Raw genomic sequence first — 23,000 nt, 5'->3', positions numbered from 1 at the left:
TTTTGATGTCATAAATAGTTGCTCATCCAACACTGAACTCAACAGCAATGGCTTTCTGTGAAGAACCTTGATTTATCTAAAATTTCGGGTTTCTGCTTGAGGTCTAGCGTAACGTGTTTCCTTTTAGAAGACACGATTCCAAACTGTAGAGAAAGCTACAATTTCAAATACAGTATATAAAGCATTGTTTAACTAAGCATTGTTGTGCATGATAATTCATTGTGCACTTGTTTTTGGATGTGCGCCACACTACTGAGAGGCTGGACTACTGAGGGCCGGATTCCCGGAAGTCCAGTGTATCTTGTTTTTTTTTTTTTTTCTCTCCCCAGATTTTCTGTTCTTTGATGTAACTAAAAACGTGATGTACTAGACTGGGAGAAAGAATGTGTGGGAAATACTGGTGTAAGTTTCCCAAACACTCATGAGAACTGTCACAACAAATTCATTTTTTGCAGGGAAGCTTTGATTTAGGCTACAAGGCTTGCTTGGATGGCTCCATTGTATGTAAGTATATGGATTAAAGTCTGGCCCAGCACACTATCCAGGAAGTTTCAACGGATGTATTTCTTTGAAATGTTTCTTGCACCACTCTATGTAAAGATTTCTTTGCACGTCATTGTCAATTTACTGACATAAGAAAAATTATATATGGATGCTACATTTTACATTGTACATGTCATGAAACTGTTTGCTTTGATAATTATGTGACTGAGAAAGTCTAGAAGAATTCCTGTGAATACCACAGCTGAAGTTTACTTACTTCTGCCCACATTGCAGCCTCCCCACCAATCACCAAGTCATATTGGGATTCATTGTATGGAGAGAAATCCAGTGGCTCACACTCATAATATTTCTGCCAGTCTCCACCAGTGCTGAGATGGTCCAGATACCAGCACTCCGACAGCAATGTGTAGTGGCCAGCAGCAGTTACCTTAAAAAACATAAAAAAATAAAAGAAAAAAGAAAGAACATGTTGATACAAATGAATATCATCACCTCTTAATCAAGTTTAACATCCATAGTTTCAAAATGTCTTAAATTAATTACAGGCAATGATATGTTGCCAGCTTAGGTGAATGTCACACACTAACTTACGGAAAAAAAAGGCCTGAGAATTTTATGTAAATGCGTGAAACATGAAAGAGAAAATGGAAGAGAACGTTGAGAAATGTGTAACTACTGATGTGTTAAAAGATGACCTACATAATGTACTGTGAAAAATATTTATCTGAAAATCAATTGGGCAGTTAAAGGAGAAAGGGAAAAACAAATGTTTAATGAGTCCTGGTCTGGCATACAAGTTTTATTCTGCCAGGAAATTTAACATCACTACAATAAGACATAGTTTAAGTCAGGAATTTTTGGAACCAGTAACTACATGCACTGAGATGAACAATATGTGAGACACGTTCCTAGAAGTTCTGGTAGCATTCATATGGTGCCATCTATTTTTATATATGTGCAGGGAAACCCTACTTTTACACTTTTCAAGTATTTCATAAAAATGGTGTAAGATGCGTGAAAATGTAAAATGAGGGAAATAACGTTTTAAGCTATAAAAGTGATGTATAGGTTACCCTTTGCATTTTTACACTTTATGAATGATATCTGTACATAATAGGCATCAAAATACTAGTCAGAAACTTTTTTATTAGCTGATAGAGGTTTATTGTGTAATAAAAACTGCTGATGTCACTGGAACTGGCAACTGTCTGGGAATTAGAAACATCTGACTCAATTTTATACATCATAACCAATGTCATTGGAAAGCCTGCAGCTGTCATTCATTATTTAAATAATGAAACACTGCAACAGTTACATATTTTTCCATGCATAGCACAATATGTTTTCAGAATTTTTTCTCATTGTCAAGTGCAAATATTTGCATAAGTACTTTGTGTGGTGTTTGCACATGTGTTGTTCTGCATCTCTTGCACTGTAGTCATCTTTTTGAGGCTAGCAAGTACTGTGCCTCCTGAGTTATGCAGAAAACCACACATGTGAACTATCACTCACACTGTTTGTATAACATCACAAAAATACATACATAAATACTGCACTTGGCAACGAGAATAAATTCTTGAAACACCTTTTGCTCAATATGAAAAAATGTAACTGGTGCTGTGTTTAAGCCAAAAACAATTGAGCAACAGAAAGTGAGTGAAGGTGTGAAATAGCGCAGCAAGTGGCCAAACAATGAAAGATGCAAAATAGGCAATGTTTGTGATTGGTCATGATTTTTAGTGAACCTACTTATACTCCCATCAGTCACCAAGTAGAGCTTGGAATCGGCAGGAGATATGGCACAAATTGTTCCAACTTTTACCCATTTACTGGTTCAAATGCACTGAGTGGAGTGCCGCGGGGCTCAAAAACTTAACCATGTAGCGTTTGTAAACACTACTTGATGGCCAACGCCATTCCAGCATCATTTTAAGCCAGTTTTTTCTCCGACAACATTTTTTCATAATGCGTAAATCTTGGGAAAATTATATGTTGATGCAAAATTGGGTGTGAATTAACACTATAGGCATAGGTATTTTGACAGAAGTGATAAAGTCTTAAACAGTGAGAAAATATTAAATATGGGAAAGCTCTCCACCAACTCATTGGGAGGGTGGAGAAGTGGAGAACGCACTTCACTTCCAAGGAACAGGCCTCTGCATCCTCCTGGAAATCTAGAGGGCCTTCAGTAACACAACCTTCGATTCCATGGTAAAGGCAGCCGAGGTGCATGACCTAGGAACCACTATATGTAGGTCGACCAGGGCCATGCTTAGGGGAAGGAAGGTAGAGGCTACCATGATGAATGAAAAGATGGAAATAAACACCACTAGAGTTTGCCCACAAGGAGGAGTTCTGTCCCCTTTATTGTGGAATCTAGTAGTGAACAAACTCATTAAGGAACTAAATTCCAGCCAATGTTTTCGTCAAGGATATGCAGATGACCGTGTCACAGTAATACTTCACAAATTTACTTACACAGTTAGAAACATGGCACAAGGCACATTGGACATTGTAAAAGACTGGTGCATTAAACAGGATCTAAGGGTAATCCTAAGAAGACTATTGTGGTGCCATTCATGAAGAGGAATATCCAACACTCAAGTTGGAATCTAAAGCTCTTCGATGAAACTCCACCTGTGAAGAGGATAGTGAAATATCTAGGGTAACCTTAGATGAGAAACTAACATAGACCCCTCACATTAAGAGCACCTACTCCAAGGTGAAAGGTACTCTAGTGAGTACCAGAAGGGCTTGTGGTAAAAACTGGGGCCTAAGCCCCAGAGGTGAGAGTATGTACTGGATATACACCACGGTGGTTAGACCTAGGATCCCCTATGGAAACATAGTGTGGTGGAAGAGGGTAGAACAGCAAGTTGCAGCTAAGGAGCTTGCTCAGGTGTGGAGACTGGCCTGCTTAGCCATAACAGGTGGAATTAGCAGCTCACCAACTGCTGGGATGAAAGCCATGCGGGCAGGACATGCCTCCACTACACCTTTGGGTCAAGATGGAGGCAGCAGCTGGGGCATACAGACTCAAAACTGGTAAAAACTGGATCTCATGGGGATATCCAGGATCACACACTAAGATAGTGAGTGAAGTAAATATAGGAATGGCTGGGGAAATGCCGGCCGACTACATAATAACGCCCAACTGCTTCAACAAGCCTTACAATATACTAATTGGAAGCAGGGAGCAATGGGAAAAAACAGTTCGACACTGTACGGGGGACATTGTTTGGTTCACCGTTGGGTCGAAATCAGACCAAGGCATTGGAGCAGGGGTGTATGGGGTTCAGCCAAGACTAGAGGGCATCATCTCTCTAGGAAAACTGACCTTGGTATTCCAAGCTCAGACAGCCAGGCAGCCCTGAAATCACTGGCAGCTCCTGCAACAAGATCTAAGATTGTTGCAGAATGCCACAGGGCTCTGGTGGGGCTAGGGGGAAGCAATAAGGTAAACTTAGTGTGGGTCTCTGGCCACTCAGGGATCTGTGGCAATGAACAAGCTGACAGATTGGCCAGGTTGGGGGCAACGACTCCATTTATTGGACCGGAACATATCCTGACATCACCAAGGCTACGATCAAACTAGAACTACAGAACTGGCTTAGGAAACAGCACGTAGAATATTGGACCAAGGTCCATAAACAAAAACATGGTAAGGTAATGATGCCTAAGCCATGTTTTAAAAGAAGCTCTGTAATCCTGGGATTGAACAGGAAAGAGATTAAACTCATCACTGAACTGATTGCCGGCCATGGTAATTTCAAGAAACACCTACACACAATGGGTATAATGGAAGAAGATCCTAAATGTAGGATCTGTGATGAGGGTGAAGAAACTATCACACCTAATCTGCGAATGCATGGCATTGGAGAGCAAAAGATACAGATCCTTTGGGACAACTAGACCTGTAGAAATTGTGTCTAACAAAAAACTGGTAAAGGGACTCCTTGCACTATTTAAGGGCATTGGTTGGCTTTACTAGATATACAAGGAGAGATGCCACACAATAAACTCAGTTTCCGTGTGGGCAGTTGCGAGTTAGACCAAAGCTGTTTTAGCTTCCGTGTCAAAATCAAATCAAATCAAATATGAGAACATAAAAGTAGGTTTACACTGTATCTCCCGAAAAATCTGCTTTATGCACTTCCTGTAGTAGACCCAGGTAACATTCTGCAGATTACTGATAGGCTCACAAGCAAAAAATCAGCAGCATTAGGTGGAATTTTTGTTAGTGAGATGATTTGTTTACTAAAGAAACTGCATTCTTAAAGGTGTATTCAACTGACAACTTGAGACTAACTGTAGTCAAACTGTCACAAAAAAGGGCGGAAAGAAAGACACATTCAGAACTGTATGTAACTGAAAATTTACAAGAGAAAAATGCTCTAGATTAAGCCTTAGCATCAGGAGACAATGTTTGTCTGTGTGTGTGTGTGTGTGTGTGTGTGTGTGTGTGTGTGTGTGTGTGTGTTTGTTTTAGTCTTGTTGTTGTTGGAATGTGTGAGGGTTTTCTACTTCTGAAGAGGGACTTTGCCCAAAAGCTGAAATCTTTCTAGAATTCTTTTTTACTGTGCCTGCCTGGAACCCAATGCCTTCTCTGTGTGGTGAATAGCAATCTGTCCTTTTCATATTATTATTATTACTATTATTATTATTATTATTATTATTGCTTCCCTTTCTTAATGTCTACCTAGATCATACCACATCCCCAAAGGTTGGTGTCTATGGAATAGACAGACAGACAGACAGAATGAATGTATGAATGAATATTAAAGGATTATTGCCTGTGCCTTCCACAACCATATGTTTTGGTAGTAATTTGTATTGATAAGCCTTTGTTTGTGAGAAGAATCAAGGACAAATAATTACAGATCTCAGTCATCTTTCTGCTCTGTCTGATTATTCTTTGTAATTGAAATCTCAGTAATATAGAAATCTGAAGCCTCAAAATTAAAATACTTCTTAGTTTTTTGTTCTAATTGTACTTTGAAAATAAAGTACATTTCACACTCATTTTACTAATTATCAATAATTTTTTTACGCAGAACAAATGTATGTTATTAACTCCATACCACATGAAAGTACAACACTATTTTAAAATTAAGACCATTCTCTGATTAAATATTACTTCTGTAACACAACTTACTCATTTCACTACGTCTGTCTCTTGTAGACCTAACAGAATGGAAACTTCATACCATAAAAATGATCTGCTTTGAACTGTAAGTTCAAACTGTTTAACCTTGTGTTTCTTTTATGCTTGCATAAAATTCTAGCTGCAGATTGAAATCACACGTAAGATGAAATATTACTTACAGAATCCAATTCTTCATTTCGGTCACCTGTCCAAATGTGGACAACAGTGTCAGCACTAAGTCTAACTTCATTATCAAAGACCTCCTGCCACACTATGGACTTTGAATTAAGATTTGATGCAATGTCAACAATCTTCTGAATATAATAACTTTCTAGATCTTTGCTTTCTGTAATATTATGCTCACTCATAAAGTCCAGAATATCTTGGTTGCTTTCCCTGAAACATTTTGCAGAAATGAAAAGTATCTGACTGGCATTACTACACAAAATATCAATGATACAATATTGAAATAATTAATTACGAATGATAAGAATCTTGTATAATCTGATATATTTACAGAAGCTATCTGTGGGTATTGATTAGTGTGTACTTTTTATCTATCCTAATATAATTCTAACATTTATTTCATTTCAAAGAATTTATAAATATAATATAGTCCAAATAATAATGAAATACAGATTGTAAAACCATTAGAGTGTTTTGTATTTTACTTATATTTTATAGTATGTTCTAACAAGCATAAAAGAATTATTAAAACTAATGCTGTCCTCAATGTTCAGATTAAGCACTACAGTGATTTACTAAAACACATTCCTATTGGCAATGGTGTTTCTCCACATTTCTCTCACTTTTAAAGTCACCAATAGGAGGAACTACAGCAGAACAAACTCCAAGCTATGATGCAACTTGGCATTTTCTACATATACAAATCATTACCAGAGGTAAAAGGAATTATAGGTGACAGAAAACATACCCAGTCTGACTGAGGTCTAAATCCACAACTTTTGGATTTGTAGTCTGACACACAACAAGCTTTGGAAAGAAATCCAATCCAAATGTTTATCACAGAATTCTGTTGCACGAGATCTGACGTTAAATCGAAGAGATTGAAGATACACAATAATATTCCAGGAAAGAGACAAATTTCGATATGGTACTATACAAGTAACTGTTTGGCAGAGAAATCAAACAATGGAAAATCCAGGGTGGACTGTAACAATACCAGAGAAGGAAAGTTGCTACTCACCATATAGCGGAGAAGTTGAGTCGCGATAGGCACAATAAAAGGATTCACACAATTAAAGCTTTCAGCCATTAAGGCCTTTGTCAGCACTAGACACACACACACACACACACACACACACACACACACACACACACACGTCTGCAGTCTCAGAGAGCTGAGACCACACTGCTAACAGCAGCACCAGTGCATGATGGAAGTGGCGACTGGGTGGAGGTAAGGAGGAGGCTGGGGTGGGGAGGGGGAGGGATAGTATGGTGGGAGTGGCGGACAGTCAAGTGTTGCAGTTTAGATGGAGGGCAGGAGAGAAGGTGCGGAGGGGGGAGGGATAAGTAGCGGAAAGGAGAGAAATAAAAGAAATTAAAAGACTGGGTGTGGCGGTGAAATTACGGCTGTGTAGTGCTGGAATGGGAACAGGGAGGGGCTGGATGGGTGAGGACAGTGACTAATGAAGGATGATGCCAGGAGGGTTACGGAAACGTAGGATGTATTGCAGGGAAAGTTCCCACCTGTGCAATTCAGAAAAGCTGGTGTTGGTAGGAAGGATCCATATGGCACAGGCTGCAAAGCAGTCATTAAGATGAGGGATATCATGTTTGGCAGCATGTTCAGCAACAGGGTGGTCCACTTGTTTCTTTGCCACAGTTTATTGGTGGCCGTTCATGCGGACAGACAGCTTGTTGGTTGTCATGCCTACATAGAATGCAGCACAGAGGTTGCAACTTAGCTTGTAAATCACATGACTGGTTTCACAGGTAGCCCTGCCTTTGATGGGATAGATTATGTTAGTGACCGGACTGGAGTAGGTGGTGGTAGGAGGATGCATGGGACAGGTCTTGCATCTATTACAGGGATATGAGCCATGAGGTCTCCTTGGGTCTCGCTTGAAGTTACTTCTACTTCTGTCATTGGTTCTCGGTCCAAGATAAAACATGCTATGTCTTCCTTACCATGAAATTCTCAAACCACTCATCTTTTTCTTATATCCCATATGATCATACATACATTAATAAATGTTTGTGTATTAAAGTGTCAAACACTTTTAAGAAGTCAATGAATATTGCAAACTACTTCCAAAATGTCACGAGAGAACAGTGCAAGTTGAGTTTTGCACGAGACATGTTTTCGAAATCCATATATGGTACAGAGGTGGTCATGTAAGTTGAAGATAACTCATAACATTTGAGCTCATAATGTGTTCTACAACAGATCGACATCAATCAGAATTGATGTTTTTTTGTTCAAGGATCTATGGCATATTATGGTTAAAATCAGTTACCACCTCCTGGAAAAACAGAATAATCTGTAACTCGTCAGCAACATTCCACACAATCATCCAACAAACTCTTATATCAGATTTCACATCCTATCAGCAACAGCTATACTATGAATATCTATGGCCTCTTAGAATGCTGATCACTCTGCAGTGATCTCCACCAACTTAGGAACTGTTTGAACCATTCTTATTTTTATGTCTATGTGACATCTGCAAACATCTACAAAATTGACTTACTTTGAAGATTGTGAAACTTTTGATAAAACTTGCTGCAGCATCTTTGCTGAACACATTTACGCATCTGGAATGAACCAGGACTTCAGTGAATGCAGTGGGTGTCTCAACTGCTACCAAACAAACAATGTTGCAGCCAATGACAGGACAAAAATTTACAACTGACCTCCTCCACTAAGGAAAGCCATTACTATGCAAGGAAAATTTAAGCTCAGATACTTTTCTAAAAGTCTTCACATATTTTGTCTTAGCCTAAAATTAATCATCATGGAGCATGGTTCATTCTGTACTTACCAACATTCAAATCCTACTTCGTCGCCACCAAGATGAAAGTACTCATCAGGGAAAACATTTACAATTTCTTCAAATAATGTCTGAAGAAATTCATATGTAAAGTTCTTTGTGGGGTCAATTGGTCCATATGTGCCATCTGGAGAACCAGTTGCATTGTAACACGGTGTCAGCAGATCAGGATAAGCTTCTCCCCATGATCTTGTGTGTCCTGAAGAATGATATATAAATATGGTCACTTTATGATTAAATTTAATCTCCATAAGCAGCAACTTAGTAATATTTCATATCTCTGACAGACTAAGGGGTGTTCTTTTGGTTAAACAAGGTATTTGCTGTATCATTGTGGGCCCCTCTTGTACAAGAACAACAACAAATTAAAGACTAAATGTCAATAACTGCAATAAGGTCACCCAGATGGACTAAACTAAACCAGTCCTGTTACAATGGCAAATTTACAAAGATATATTTATATCACTTGTGTTTGATGTGTGTTAAAACCATTTAATACAGATTGGTTCTAGTTGTTTAAAATGTCTCCGAATGTGCTAGCTAACTATGCTGGTATGCATCTTTGTGGGGCAAACATTAGTGTCAAATGTAGCATTCACAGTTCTTTTTCTAAATAATGGAAATCACTGGATCATGTCAAATTTTGAGCTCCACTGGCTGTAGAGGAAAAAGACTCAAACTGGGGACTTTTCAAGACATCTGTTACTTTGTGGAAGATTAACTTTTGGAATGCATGAAATAAGACAATGAAGGAAGCAATATGTGAAATCTGAAATGTAATCAATAACAGCACACAGGTAAGTGGAGAATTCACAATTTATACCAATGCTGGATACTTGAGGGTCAGAGTTTAGTAGTGATTATACAAATATGGAACACTGTATAGTGATAGCATATTATATACATCATTTGCTCTCTCACAAAGAGATTTTTCCTTCATGAAATGTATCTAACTGTAAAATTAATAAGCAATACAAAGGTTTAGAATAGGTAGTATTATAGAAGATGTAATACTATAAATCATATTTCAATAAACTAATTACGAAACAGTATAAGCATTTTTAATTACATACCTGGAGTATCAAATTCTGGAACAACTCTTATTCCTCTAACACGTGCATACTCAATTACTTCAGCAACATCAGCAGGACTGTATACAAATCTCTCAGGGTCATAAGAACCTTTTTCACTGAAAAAGATTAGGAGAAGTTTTCATTTAAAGCAAGTAAAGAATATCAACCAACAATGAGTTGAAATATGTTAATTTAAATAAAAAAAATAACATTAAGCACCAGTTAATCAAGCAAAACTAAAAACAAAACACAGAATCTTGGCTTATGACCAAATTCTTTACTGTAGACAATTTTTTAATCTTGAAAACTACTTTATATAATATTTAGATATGATAGCATAAATATTTCAGGCAATAAATGTTCTCTGTGCACTGGTCCATGTTTGGAAGGTTTCACATTCTCTAACAGCTCATGTCTTTTATTAGCTGTTTGTGCAGTCTGAATTAGATTACAGTGTGAATTTTTAACACAGATTTATCAAATTGGCACCAACCAAATTAGACAAAATGCAATACAACTGCATTAAAACCTTCATCAGTGTGATGCCTTCAGCAGCAATCAATGATCTCTTGGAAGCAGTCAAAATGCCTCTTCACATTTGGCACGAGTTCCTAGCAGATAAAACTATGTTGTGGAGAATTCTGTCGGCTGACCTATAAGAGCTTATTTGAACCAATTCTCTGTCAAAACAACAAATGCACTGCTGAACAGTGACCACCACTTAAAATGAACCTAGTCCACCAGAAGAACCACTATTTCAAAAATTCCTTTCTGGCAGTTACTCCTTTCGTGCAACATCCATTGGCTCCCCAAATGTGAACCATTTATCATTAACAATATACTCACAATATGGATTAAAATTCAGTGCCCAGATGTGACTACAATATTCAATGATATATCAAAAATAACAGATCAACCATATGTGGGTAGCATCTTCTTTTGTCCAGATTTCACAGCAGAACTGTTTTAACCCCCAGTCTCAACTGTTGCTAGTCCCTGTCCTCTGTCTACCTCTATCCCATTTCCTATCCCCACTCCAGCCTCTCATAGGCCTTCCATCCCTGCCAGCTCATAGGCATAGCCCTTTCCCTTTTTCTGCTTCTCTTTCTTTTTCCCATCCAGCATAGTCTCCCACTTCTGTAGCTATCAGTTAACCATCCTTCCCCCACCACACCGCTGTACACCCCACTGGCACCACTACAGTATCTTCCTCCACCCCCAGCCTACTACCTCCCCCTCCTTGTCCCACATCTCTTCTATACCTCCACTACCTTCCCCAGCCAAGATCACTACCATCACAATAGGACCACAGTTCCCAATGATAGTGGCAGTGTCTGTTCGCTCCTCATTGCCTCATTTGTGGTAAGCAGCAGTCTTTCTAATTTGTAACAATATTCCATCCCAGATTTTTGACTGTTTAGAGATTTCATGAAGAGTGTTCAAATGAAAAGATACGAAAGGTCATAACAACCAAACTGGCTGGCATTTGCATATTCCGCTTTACAATAATGTAGTGAGATATCTCAGGATGTGAATAATGCCCGGAGTTGTTGTGCTTGTGTGTGGGCAGATGACACAGGAGAGAACCAGGCAGATGTGTTTTCCATCTATATGACACAGCAGTATGTGTGAGGACTTCACAGCGTTCACATAACATAATGACACCTGAAGAGCAGCAAAGTGTCGTCAGTGTTTGACTTGGACAGGATTTGTGATTGGTGTAAAGAATGGCAGCTAACTCTAAATATAGATCAATGTAAATTAATGCAGATGAATAGGAAAAAGAATCCTGTAATGTTTGAATACTCCATTAGTAGTGTAGCGCTTGACACAATCACATCGAGCAAATATTTGGGCGTAACATTGCAGAGCGATTTGAAGTGGGACAAGCATGTAATGGCAGTTGTGGGAAAGGCGGATAGTCGTCTTCGGTTCATTGGTAGAATTTTGGGAAGATGTGGTTCATCTGTAAAGGAGACCGCTTATAAAACACTAATATGACCTATTCTTGAGTACTGCTTGAGTGTTTGGGATCCCTATCAGGTGAGATTCGGGGAGGACATAGAAGCAATTCAGAGGTGGGCTGCTAGATTTGTTACTGGTAGGTTTGATCATCACATGAGTGTTGCGGAAATGCTTCAGGAACTCGGGTGGGAGTCTCTGGAGGAAAGGAGGCGTTCTTTTCATGAATCGCTACCGAGGAGATTTAGAGAACCAGCATTTGAGGCTGACTGCAGTACAATTTTACTGCCGCCAACTTATATTTCGCAGAAAGACCACAAAGATAAGATAAGAGAGATTAGGGCTCGTACAGAGGCATATAGGCAGTCATTTTTCCCTCGTTCTGTTTGGGAGTGGAACAGAGAGAGAAGATGCTAGTTGTGGTACGAGGTACCCTCTGCCACGCACCGTATGGTGGATTGCGGAGTATGTATGTAGATGTAGATCTCTGACTGTAGAAGGACTTAACTCAGCCAATATTCGTTGCCAGATGGTTGCCTTATATGGTGGAGACTGTTTATTACAAGTCAGTGAGAAACTGGAATGTGTATTTTTGTAAAGGCTGGGCATGTTTGAATGATGACATGAGACCCGGCCAGGCAAACATGGTAATCACTGCCAAACTCACCAGAACATCACCAGTGATGAGAGCTGGTGCCATTACTTTGAGCCAGATGCAAAGTGGGACAGCACACAATGGAAACATGCATCATTACCTCCCCTACAAAATTCAAAGCTATGCCTTCAACAGGCAAGATGAAGCTCAACGTATTTTCTGACATCCAGTGCCCGATTCTCAATGAATTCCTCGAGCAAGGAAAAACCATTAACAGTGACATGTACTGTGAGGTACTCTATAGTCTATGCATGTCCAAGAGTAAATAGCCTATGCTGCTCATGGATTCTGCTCCACAATAACACACATGAACAAGTTTCCAGTCACACACAGTGTACTCACCATATTCAAGTGGGAGCAGCTTGAGTATCAGCCATACAGCCCAGACCTGTCACCCTGCGGCTTTCCATGTATTTGGTTCACTATAAAATGAGTGTATGAGTACCAAATGCTTCAGATCAGGATGGTGATCACCTTTTCTTCCAAAGTTATGGCCATGATACAAGCAATTTGTTTTGTATGGATCCGAGTTATGAATGACAAAATGCATCATCCCAAGTTGTTTGAAAAGATTAGCTTGGAGTTCAGAAGTGTGCTCCACATATGACCATAACTGTTCTTTGTTGTGGTGTGAGGAGTGTTTCATGCTAATATGTTGCCACAAAACTTTATACCATATGATATCATGGATTGAAAATAATCATAGTATGCAACTGTAGCATATCAAAGTAAAAAAAGACAGGAAAACAACCTTAAAGCAAAAATTGCTCCTGATAACCACTTTAATGTCCTGATAGCATTATGTTTCCAGTTCAGCCCTGTAAACGAGAAAATTTGAAGAGTACGCACTTTTTATAATCTGGTCATTATGTGCAACAACTACTACTTCTGGGCTCTTGCGCTTCATGAGGTAGTGAATGAAATTATTCTTCCTTAAATTTATGGACAGAGAGACAGTTGTGAACCAGGCCACACCTTTCTTGAGGACATGATTGACAGGAGATTAATTTAACAGCTGAGATGCTTGCATCATCAGAAAACATTGTGAACTTAAAAAATTTACTGACTGACAGAGAGACATTGTTTACATATATCAGGAACGGCAGGAGCACAAATAACAAACATTGCAGGCTGCACTGTACCCCTCTCAGCAGTCACTGCATCTTGTGATATGCTGTTTGAGCCATATATAACTATCTCATGCCTTCTGTCTTTAAGGTACAATGTAAGCCAATTCTGTAAGTTCATAATGATATACCTTCTCTAAAAGTATCTTATAGTTCACACAAACAAAAGCTTTAGACACCATACAAGACACCAAATGGCAACTTCTTACTTTCTAGGGCTCTAACAACACCGGAAAATAATAAGATTGCATGACCTGTAGAACCTGTTTTTTGAAAACCAAACTATCTACTGTCAACTTTTAACTACATTCATGGGATTATTTATTACCCTATGTGTGTCTTTTGTTCACAATTCCATCTCAACACTGCCACCCTGTTTCTATGTAATCTTAGTACCAGGTTTTCTTTTACATTTTGCAGGTGCATGGTAATCAGTGACCATTATTTCCATAGATAAATCCAGTTGGGATCAAAGAACTATGAAGTTATAAACGTTACTTTTCTTATTTGTTAGTACAAGTTTTTTTTTAATCTTTTAGAAAGAATGGAACAATATGTGAAGGATGATCAAGTTTTTGAGTTGTTGTTAGCTGGTGAAGACTGCTCACTGATTGGGTACACCAGACTCTCTTCAAGATGCAGTGGAGTTTAGTGAAAATGAAACAGAAATATCTGATCATGAACAAAGTGAAACAGAGGATGACGAAGAGGTAAAAGAAGTGATGGTTTGTGAAGAAAACCAAGAAATGATAAGACAATCTGGATATTTTTAAGAAAAAAACATTATAAATGAGAGTAGCAAGATGGTCGATTGTATAATGTAGCCAGATAGATAAAAAATTTATCTCACCAAGCAGTGGCATCCTGTCCGCTAAATCTCCCCTGACCCATGGTTCTGGGTGACTTTTCCAAAATCTACCCATTTTCCTAGAGCTCTCCAGTCCTTTTTCTTCACTCCTTTTCCTTCCCCTTCTACCCTTCTGCCTGAAGGAACCACTGGCTCCAAAAGCTTGCCTAATTATAACCTTCTTTTATGTTTGTGTTCTGCCACCACTTGGTGATTAGATTCTTTTCTTTCTCCAATTACATTATATTGCCAAAAATTGACTGTTTTCAAGATTGTGGATTGGTATTTTATAAAATAACCCAGCTTGGTAGTGACTGAAGAAAATATCAAAGAGAGAAAAATGAATTTCAAAAATTTTTCTATGGACTTACAGACTGCAATGGATTAAGTTTTTTGCAAAAATTTTGAAAATGATAGCAAGGTCAACAAATATATTGTGCAAATTCAGGTGGAACCAAATGAGCCAAAAAAGTCAAAGGTGTTACATTGCCAAATATGTCCATGCTTTAAAGAAACAAAAACTACAAAACATGTTCTGAATATCAAAAATACATGTGCAGAATGCTTTCCATTGACAAAAAGGTATTTCTTGACTGATGATTGAAAATGAGTGCTAGGTTGATTTATTCATGTACCTACTGTCATTTTCTAAACTGAAAGTCATTGTTTATTGCTTTTCTTTATTGTTTATTTAATTGATCATTATTTGCTCTCAAAATAAGTTTCTGAACATCGTTCGAGTAGATTTTCTTTGTTTTTTAATTTGAAAAACTGTATTTAAGAAACACCTTAATTGTTGGTAAGATCATGTTTTCCTTTTTAACAAGGAGTGTTTTTCATAAATAGAAACGTTTCTTTTATTGATTCTTAAACAACAGTTTAGAAAAAACATAGAAATAAATTTGTATTTTGGGGTTGAAAAAAATTCAACAAAGTTAATAACTTCATGCTAAATAGCAAGTGTACTTAAGGTAAGATGTTCAGACATCTGAGATGTACCTGTATCCTGTTATACATAAATTTTTCAGGAACTTCAGAAAATGTTGTGAAGAGCAAGATGGAGTGGTAAGTCAAAGCACTTTTAGCATCCCCAGTTTTGTAAAGAGGTGTAACAGCAGCACACTTCATTCTTTTTGGAGTTACATCTTATTTAAGGAAGGTATTGCACATGTGAACCAAAAGTTTTCATGTTTCATAACAGCAAACCTTCAACAGTTTACGTGAAATATGACCTAGGTTTATAGAGGTTTTACTTTTCAGTGAGTATGATTTTTTTTTTTTTAATTTTGTTGTGGTTCCGGGTAGTTACATGTCAATACATCTGCAACTTTGTCAGCAGAAGCATTTCAACCTGCTTATACAGTGGAAGCTAAAAAGTGCTGTTAAAAATTTCAGCTGCTTCTCTGCTGTCAGTTATGGCTGAATTGTCAACATTTAAAACAACGTTTTTCATCACTTCCACTTTCTCTTTGCCATTACATTCCAGATCACTTTGATTTTATTACTTGGGTTCGCAATTTCAGGCCTGAAGCACGTAATCTTGCATTTTTTGACGACTTTGCCTACAATTTTATAGCAGAATTTATAATGACTTAGCTGTGAAGGATTCACAGAACATTTTGATGCTTTGTACAGTTGTCTCTTTGCTTCGTGGGATACTCTTAAGCTCTAAGTAACCCGCCGTTCCTTAACATTCTTTGTAGGATAGATTCCATATGTCCTTTCAGGAAATAAATGTCCAAAAACTGTTGCTACCTCAGTCTTGAATAAACTGTATTTTGAATTAGTATCACTTGCACAATAGACAGGTCTCCAGTTAGTTACCCTGAGGCATGATCTGCCAGCCTGTATAGCTTATTGCAGTTTTCCACAGAGGCCTAGTATCAAATTGGAGGATATTGAAGCTGTTAAAGGTAAGCTTTTATCCATCATGGTCAGACAGACCACTTATAACACTTTCAACAAAAATATTGTTAACCTTACTCTGATTGACAAATATGTTGTCAACGTGCTGTAAGAAACTGCAGTTTTGCTAGAAAAACCTACTAAGGGAACAAAGTTTAAGGTGTGTATAAGCATAATATGTTTTAACTCTTTCTTATGAGAGAGGGTAAGATAGATTCTAATTTCTTAGCAAATACATCCCAGAGGATGTGCTGTGTACAGCTATGACTGCCAATTTCGAAACTGTCTCTGAAAATTTAACATCATACACTCAAAAATGAAGCTCCATACAGAATTTTTTGACATATATTGCAATAAATAATAGATTGGAGTTTTTTAACCTCCTCCTCTCATATGTTTCTTGCAATAATATAGACCTAAAACATACCTGGGAATAGAGAGACTCAACACCAGTAGTGATGTTATGTTCTATCAGGCAGAGAATGTGAACACTATTTATACCTTCCAATTCTTCTATATTCACTACAAACTGGGACAACTTATAGAACAGATCTTGGATATTCTGGTGGTGAAATACTGTAAGCTTTGGGTTGGAGTTGGAGGAAGGGGGGGGGGGGGGGGGATAGACCAAACTGCGAGGTCATCGGTTTCTGGCAGGATGGGGAAGGAATTCGGCCATGCCCTTTCAAAGGAACTATCCTGGCATTTCCCTGAAGCAATTGAGGTAAATCATGGAAAACCTAAATCAAGGCCGGATGCGTAATTGAACCGTCGTCCTCCCGAATGCGAGTCCAGTGTGCTAACCACAGCACCACCTCACTCGGTCTTAGGTTGTCCAAAACTTTTAAGACCACAACAGATTATATTGTTACTAGGATGAACTTTCACTCTGGATAAGCCACTTCTTGCAGATTGTTGCCATTGGACAAGATCTGGCTGAGTTGATCCTTCTCACCAGTTTTTCTGGCAGGTGCATTTATGACAATCACTGGTTTGCTTTCATAATTATTTGTTGCTTTATCTACATCTTCATGCCAAATTTATTCAGATGCACTTATGTCAAAGCAGTAGGTGGATCAAAACAAAATGTCCAGACACACTATGACCAAACAGGTACTGAAACAGAGGATGACAGACTAAATGCCAAAATACTAAATGTCTTTTTCCAAAGCTGTTTCACAGAGGAAGACTGCACTGTAGTTCCTTCTCTAGATTGTCTCACAGATGACAAAAAGGTAGATATCGAAATAGACAACAGAGGGATAGAGAAACAATTAAAATCGCTCAAAACAGGAAAGGCCGCTGGATCTGATGGGATACCAGTTCGATTTCACACATAGTACGCGAAGGAACTTGCCCCCCTTCTTGCAGTGGTGGGCCCCTTCTTGCAGTGGTGTACCGTAGGTCTCTAGAAGAGCGTAGCATTCCAAAGGATTGGAAAAGAGCACAGGTCATCCCCATTTTCAAGAAGGGATGTCGAACAGATGTGCAGAACTATAGACCTATATCTCTGACGTCGATCAGTTGCAGAATTTTGGAACACGTATTATGTTTGAGTATAATGACTTTTCTGGAGACTAGAAATCTACTCTGTGGGAATCAGCATGGGTTTCAAAAAAGACGAAACCCAGCTCATGCTATTGGTCCACGAGACTCAGATGGCCATAGACATGGGTGCCCAGGTAGATGCCGTGTTTCTTGACTCCCGTAAGGCATTCGACACAGTTCCCCACAGTCATTTAATGAACAAAGTAAGAGCATATGGACTATCAGACCAATTGTGTGATTGGATTGAAGAGTTCCTAGATGACAGAATGCAGCATGTCATTCTCAATGGAGAGAAGTCTTCCGAAGTAAGAGTGATTTCACGTGTGTCGCAGGGGAGTGGCATAGGACCGTTGCTATTCACAATATACATAACTGACCTTGTGGATAACATTGTAAATTCACTGAGGCTTTTTGCAGATGATGCTGTAGTATATCGAGAGGTTGTAACAATGGAAAATTTCACTGAAATGCAGGAGGATCTGCAGCGAATTGACACATAGTGCATGGAATGGCAATTGAATCTCAATGTAGACAAGTGTAATGTGCTGCGAATACATAGAAAGAAAGATCCCTTATCATTTAGCTACAATGTAGCAGGCCAGCAACTGGAAGCAGTTAATTTCATAAATTATCTGGGAGTAGGCATTAGGAGTGATTTAAAATGGAATGATCATATAAAGTTGATCGTCGGTAAAGCAGATGCCAGACAGATTCATTGGAAGAATCCTAAGGAAATGCAATCTGAAAACAAAGGAAGTAGGTCACAGTACACTTGTTCGCCCACTGCTTGAATACTGCCCACCAGCGTGGGATCTGTACCAGACAGGGTTGATAGAAGAGAGAGAGAAGATCCAACGGAGAGCAGCGCGCTTCGTTACAGGATCATTTAGTGATTGTGAAAGAGTTACGGAGATGATAGATAAACTGCAGTGGAAGACTTTGCAGGAGAGACTCTCAGTAGCTCGGTACAGGCTTTTGTTGAAGTTTCGATAACATACCTTCACCAAGGAGTCAAGCAGTATATTGCTCCCTCCTACGTATATCTTGCGAAGAGACCATGAGGATAAAATCAGAGAGATTAGAGTCCACACAGAGGTGTACCGACAATCTTTTTTTCCACGAACAATATGAGACTAGAATAGAAGGGAGAACCGATAGTGGTACTCAAGGTACCCTCCGCCACACACCATCAGGTGGCTTGCAGAGTATGGATGTAGATGTAGATGTAGATGCACAGTGAAATGCTCATCATTTCTCAGTGTTTAGTAGCATAATTTTTGTAAACTTTCTTACGGAAGTTCTTGAGTTTAACTAATCAGAATCTAATTTCTCTATCAACACATGACCAGTTTGACAGATCATATCCCATTGGTTAATTAGTAAGTATTATGCTTTACCATGCAGATGAGAAAAATTCTGACTATATGATAAAGTTTAATTGAAGTAGCAACTTTGACATGATGGCTGCAATTATTAATGATAGGTGTTACATTAGTAAACCGTAGTAACTGCAGTGTAACAAGCAGCTTCTTAATAAAGGCACTGGCTTACTTCCAGTACACGTCATCTGCCCCTACTACAATAACACAGCAGAGCCATTATTTGGAAAATCAGTGCATTCTTTATGAATATCCACCGCCACATCATATTTCACCATCAGTAGTACATGTTGTCCGTAATAGAAATTGCCACCAGTCTGGGAAATTGAGAACATACCTATCTATGAAGTTTTTTTTGACTGCATTTTTCAGCATGTGCAGCTTTTGTTATTTTTTCTAAATCTTCACTGTGTCATTACACATGTTTTGCAAAGCAGACACAACGATCGTCATATTTAGATGCAGAGGATTTAATGTTTAATTTTCCACTGTTTGTGATGCATTCAATTTCTCCTGCATGTCCGCTTCCACATTGGTTATTGTTTCCACCTGGCATCATTAAACATTGATCTTTGTGCATTACTGGAATAGTACAGTTTTCAAGAATTTTATGCCTGCCTTGGAGAGCAGTGTATTTCATTTCCCACGCTTAAATATAGCTTTGAAGCATCCTTGCTCTGACAATCTTTAAAACCTTCTTTTCACCATCAGTAACATGTTTTAAGTTCATTTTGGCACATTTTTTGTGAAACGAATACTTACAGTTTCTACCTCTGTACCTCTCCTCACTCTGTTGCTATGGAACACAGAATAATCACCATTAGGGTTCTCTACCTCAGCCAACAAACATGGAACTCTCACAGGGTCACTTTGTTGTCCATCTGCCTGTCTGTGTCTGCCTGCAAATGTTTGTTTCACATGCAATTTGAAACACAGTATGTGCAATAATTGCTGCTGGATATTAGATGATGAATAAATTCTGAAAAGTGTCGTATGAGCAACAAAGTCATTCTTTGCCTGATGTTTAACTTTTGCCATTGTGACCCAGACAGCCTGAATGGAGAACTACTGATTATTACAATAATGGTTGCCTGCCTCCTGTATGATTTTGTCACATCTATATTGTTGAAATTAAAAGTGTCTTGAAAATCTTGGAATCCCCAGGACCAATATCTTGCCAGTAACATCATTGATAACAGGCAAAAATGGTCAAATGCTCAATCCCAGAATGCATTAACTTTCTATGTACACAATTAAGTTTGTAAAAACCCTCAGTGTGTGATGCCTACTCACACCTGACCAGTTTTTTTTTTTTTTTAATTCATTTTTACAAAGTACACTTTCACACAGTTTTACACTCAGAGCCACCTTAGTAAACAAATATAAACAGCACACAGCAGGTTACTAACCTTAGAAGGGGAAAAGCAGCACTCTGGTAAGGAAAGCTCTGATCATCAACAATATGCCAATGAAAAACATTCATTTTATTATAGGCCATTGCATCCAAAGTCTTCTTTATGTAGTTCAATGGAATGAAATGACGGGATGTGTCAAGAAGCAGACCTCTGTGGCTGAAACGAGGAATGTCTGCTATTGCTAGATTATCCAATATAAGCTGAAACAATAAATACAGAACAACATTATTTTACCTGCTCAGATATGAATTAAAATAATTAATGATATGAATATAATAGAGGGAAACATTCCACATGGGAAAAATATATATAAAAAAACAAAGATGCTGTAACTTACCAAACGAGAGAGTGTTGGTATGTTGATAGAGACAATAAAAAACACAAACACATACACAAATTTCAAGCTTTCGCAACTCAAGGTTGCTTCATCAGGAAAGAGGGAAGGAGAGGGAAAGACTAAAGGATGTGGGTTTTAAGGGAGATGGTAAGGAGTCATTCCAATCCCAGGGCCGGAAAGACTTACCTTAGGGGGGAAAAAGGACAGGTATACACGCGCACGCCCATGCGCACACACACGCGCACACACACGCGCACACACACGCGCGCACACACACGCGCACACATCCATCTGCACTTATACAGACACAGGCAGACATATGTAAATGCAAAGAGGTTGGGCAGAGATGTCAGTCGAGGTGCAAGTACAGAGGCAAAGAAGTTGTTGAATGACAGGTGAGGTACAAGCGGCGGCAACTTGAAATTAGCAGAGGTTGAGGCCTGGTGGGTAACAGGAAGAGAGAATATCCAGTCCTGGAAAGTATCCTGTCACAAGTGGGGCGCTTTTGGGGTTATTCGGTGGGAGGATCTGTGTTTGAGGGGATGAGGAAGTGGCTCTAGCTATTTGCTTCTGTACCAGGTCGGGAGGGTAGTTGCGGGATGCGAAAGCTGTTTCCAGGTTATTGGTGTAATGGTTCAGGGATTCAGGACTGGAACAGATTCGTTTGCCACAAAGACCTAAGCTGTAGGGAAGGGACCATTTGATATGAAATGGGTGGCAGCTGACTATTTTTAGCAACAGATGACATTGTGCAGTAAAAATAAGGCATATGCAAAAAGTAAGGGCCTCTAGGCCATAATAAAAACATTCACTAGTAAAAGCTCTCATTGCCATTTTAGTTTCCTATAAAGCTATTTCATTTTTCTGCTTCACTTCTTAGCTCATATCCTTCAAAATTCTTAATACTGCCAATAGACACATCAATGTACAAGAAACTGTCCTAATGTTTGGAATTATTAGTTCCTTTCTTGGGGAGGAAGATGGATGGGTTGGAGGAGGTTATAAAGCAAGGGCAGGTGATTCAGATGCCAGAATAAGGAGGTGTCCACACCCCCAGTCGTGAGGATGAGGGGAGACAAACTGCAGAGTCTCCAAGTAGCCAACATCAAATACTATGTGCTGACAACAAAGCTGTGCAGAATAATTGGATAAAATTCAAAAGCACTGTTCTATACCCCTTAGACAAGCAAGTGCCAATCAAGGTTTTAAAAGATGGGAAAGACCCATTGTGGTTTAATAGCTAGGTCAGGAAGTTGCTACAAAAGCAAAGAGAGTTTCTTCACAGATTTAAGCAACATCAAAGCCTAGCTAACTAGCAAAAGCTGAATGAACTGAAAATGAGCATAAGGAGAGCAATGAGAGAAGTGGTCAATGAATTTCAAACTAATCTGGCCAACCAATCTGACAAAAAAAAACTATAACAAGTTTTAGAATTCTGTAAAGTCAGTAAGCAGATTGAAATATATTCAGTCTCTTAGTGACTATGCTGGGATGGAAACAGAAGCCCAGAAAACTGTATTCAGGCTTCTGGAATTGTTTCATGGTGGAAGATCATAATATGTTTCTGTGTTATCATACAGAGATCATGTTGCTACACCAAAGTTGGCAACATGAAACAATACCACAGGCATAAGTGAGGGCTTGCTGCAACCAGTAATGGCATATGGGAGGTACTACAGAAGACCACGTCTCCTCTATAAGCTCTGCAGTACCCTCATGTTGAGGTCAAGATAGTGTCGAGCATACCAGACCTTGCCCAATCCGAGACCTCGGCTATAGCAGTGAACATCACCGAGCAGGATAGTGACTGTTACAGTTTCTGATGCAATGTACTTTGTAAATGATGCTTTTCATACAGTAGGAAAACAGTTTGTTAATTAGTGCATCAAGTGATGCACTACTAGTTAATGACAGATTGAAATTATCCAGTAATCTTTTATTCATTTATATAGTCAAGTGAACTATTATTTCACGTGTTCTACAGTAGTTTTCTGTGCCACCCTACTGAGCAATCAGAGACCCACAGTTATGACTGGAGGATTTTAGTTTCATCTGTTCACAACAGCTTCCTCCTTCCAACCACTG

The 23,000-nt window shown here is 38.8% G+C and overlaps 1 protein-coding gene across 1 annotated transcript in view; it reads right to left on the bottom strand.

Annotated features, from left to right (window-relative positions):
- The window catches only part of LOC124615589 (beta-hexosaminidase subunit beta-like), a 120,885-nt gene that overhangs the window by 9,311 nt on the left and 88,574 nt on the right, over positions 1 to 23,000 (bottom strand). The window contains exons 4-8 of the mRNA XM_047143575.1: positions 20,573 to 20,778; positions 9,741 to 9,856; positions 8,659 to 8,866; positions 5,830 to 6,046; positions 761 to 931 (exon numbers count right to left, since the gene is read on the bottom strand). Coding sequence (XP_046999531.1) covers positions 761 to 931; positions 5,830 to 6,046; positions 8,659 to 8,866; positions 9,741 to 9,856; positions 20,573 to 20,778 — 918 coding nt within the window. The remainder of the gene's footprint in view (positions 1 to 760; positions 932 to 5,829; positions 6,047 to 8,658; positions 8,867 to 9,740; positions 9,857 to 20,572; positions 20,779 to 23,000) is intronic.

Source organism: Schistocerca americana, chromosome 5 (genome assembly GCF_021461395.2).
Source record: "Schistocerca americana isolate TAMUIC-IGC-003095 chromosome 5, iqSchAmer2.1, whole genome shotgun sequence".
NCBI classification, from domain to species: domain Eukaryota; kingdom Metazoa; phylum Arthropoda; class Insecta; order Orthoptera; family Acrididae; genus Schistocerca; species Schistocerca americana.
Note: the sequence above shows the minus strand (reverse complement) of the source record. Positions and strands in the feature narration are given on the sequence as shown.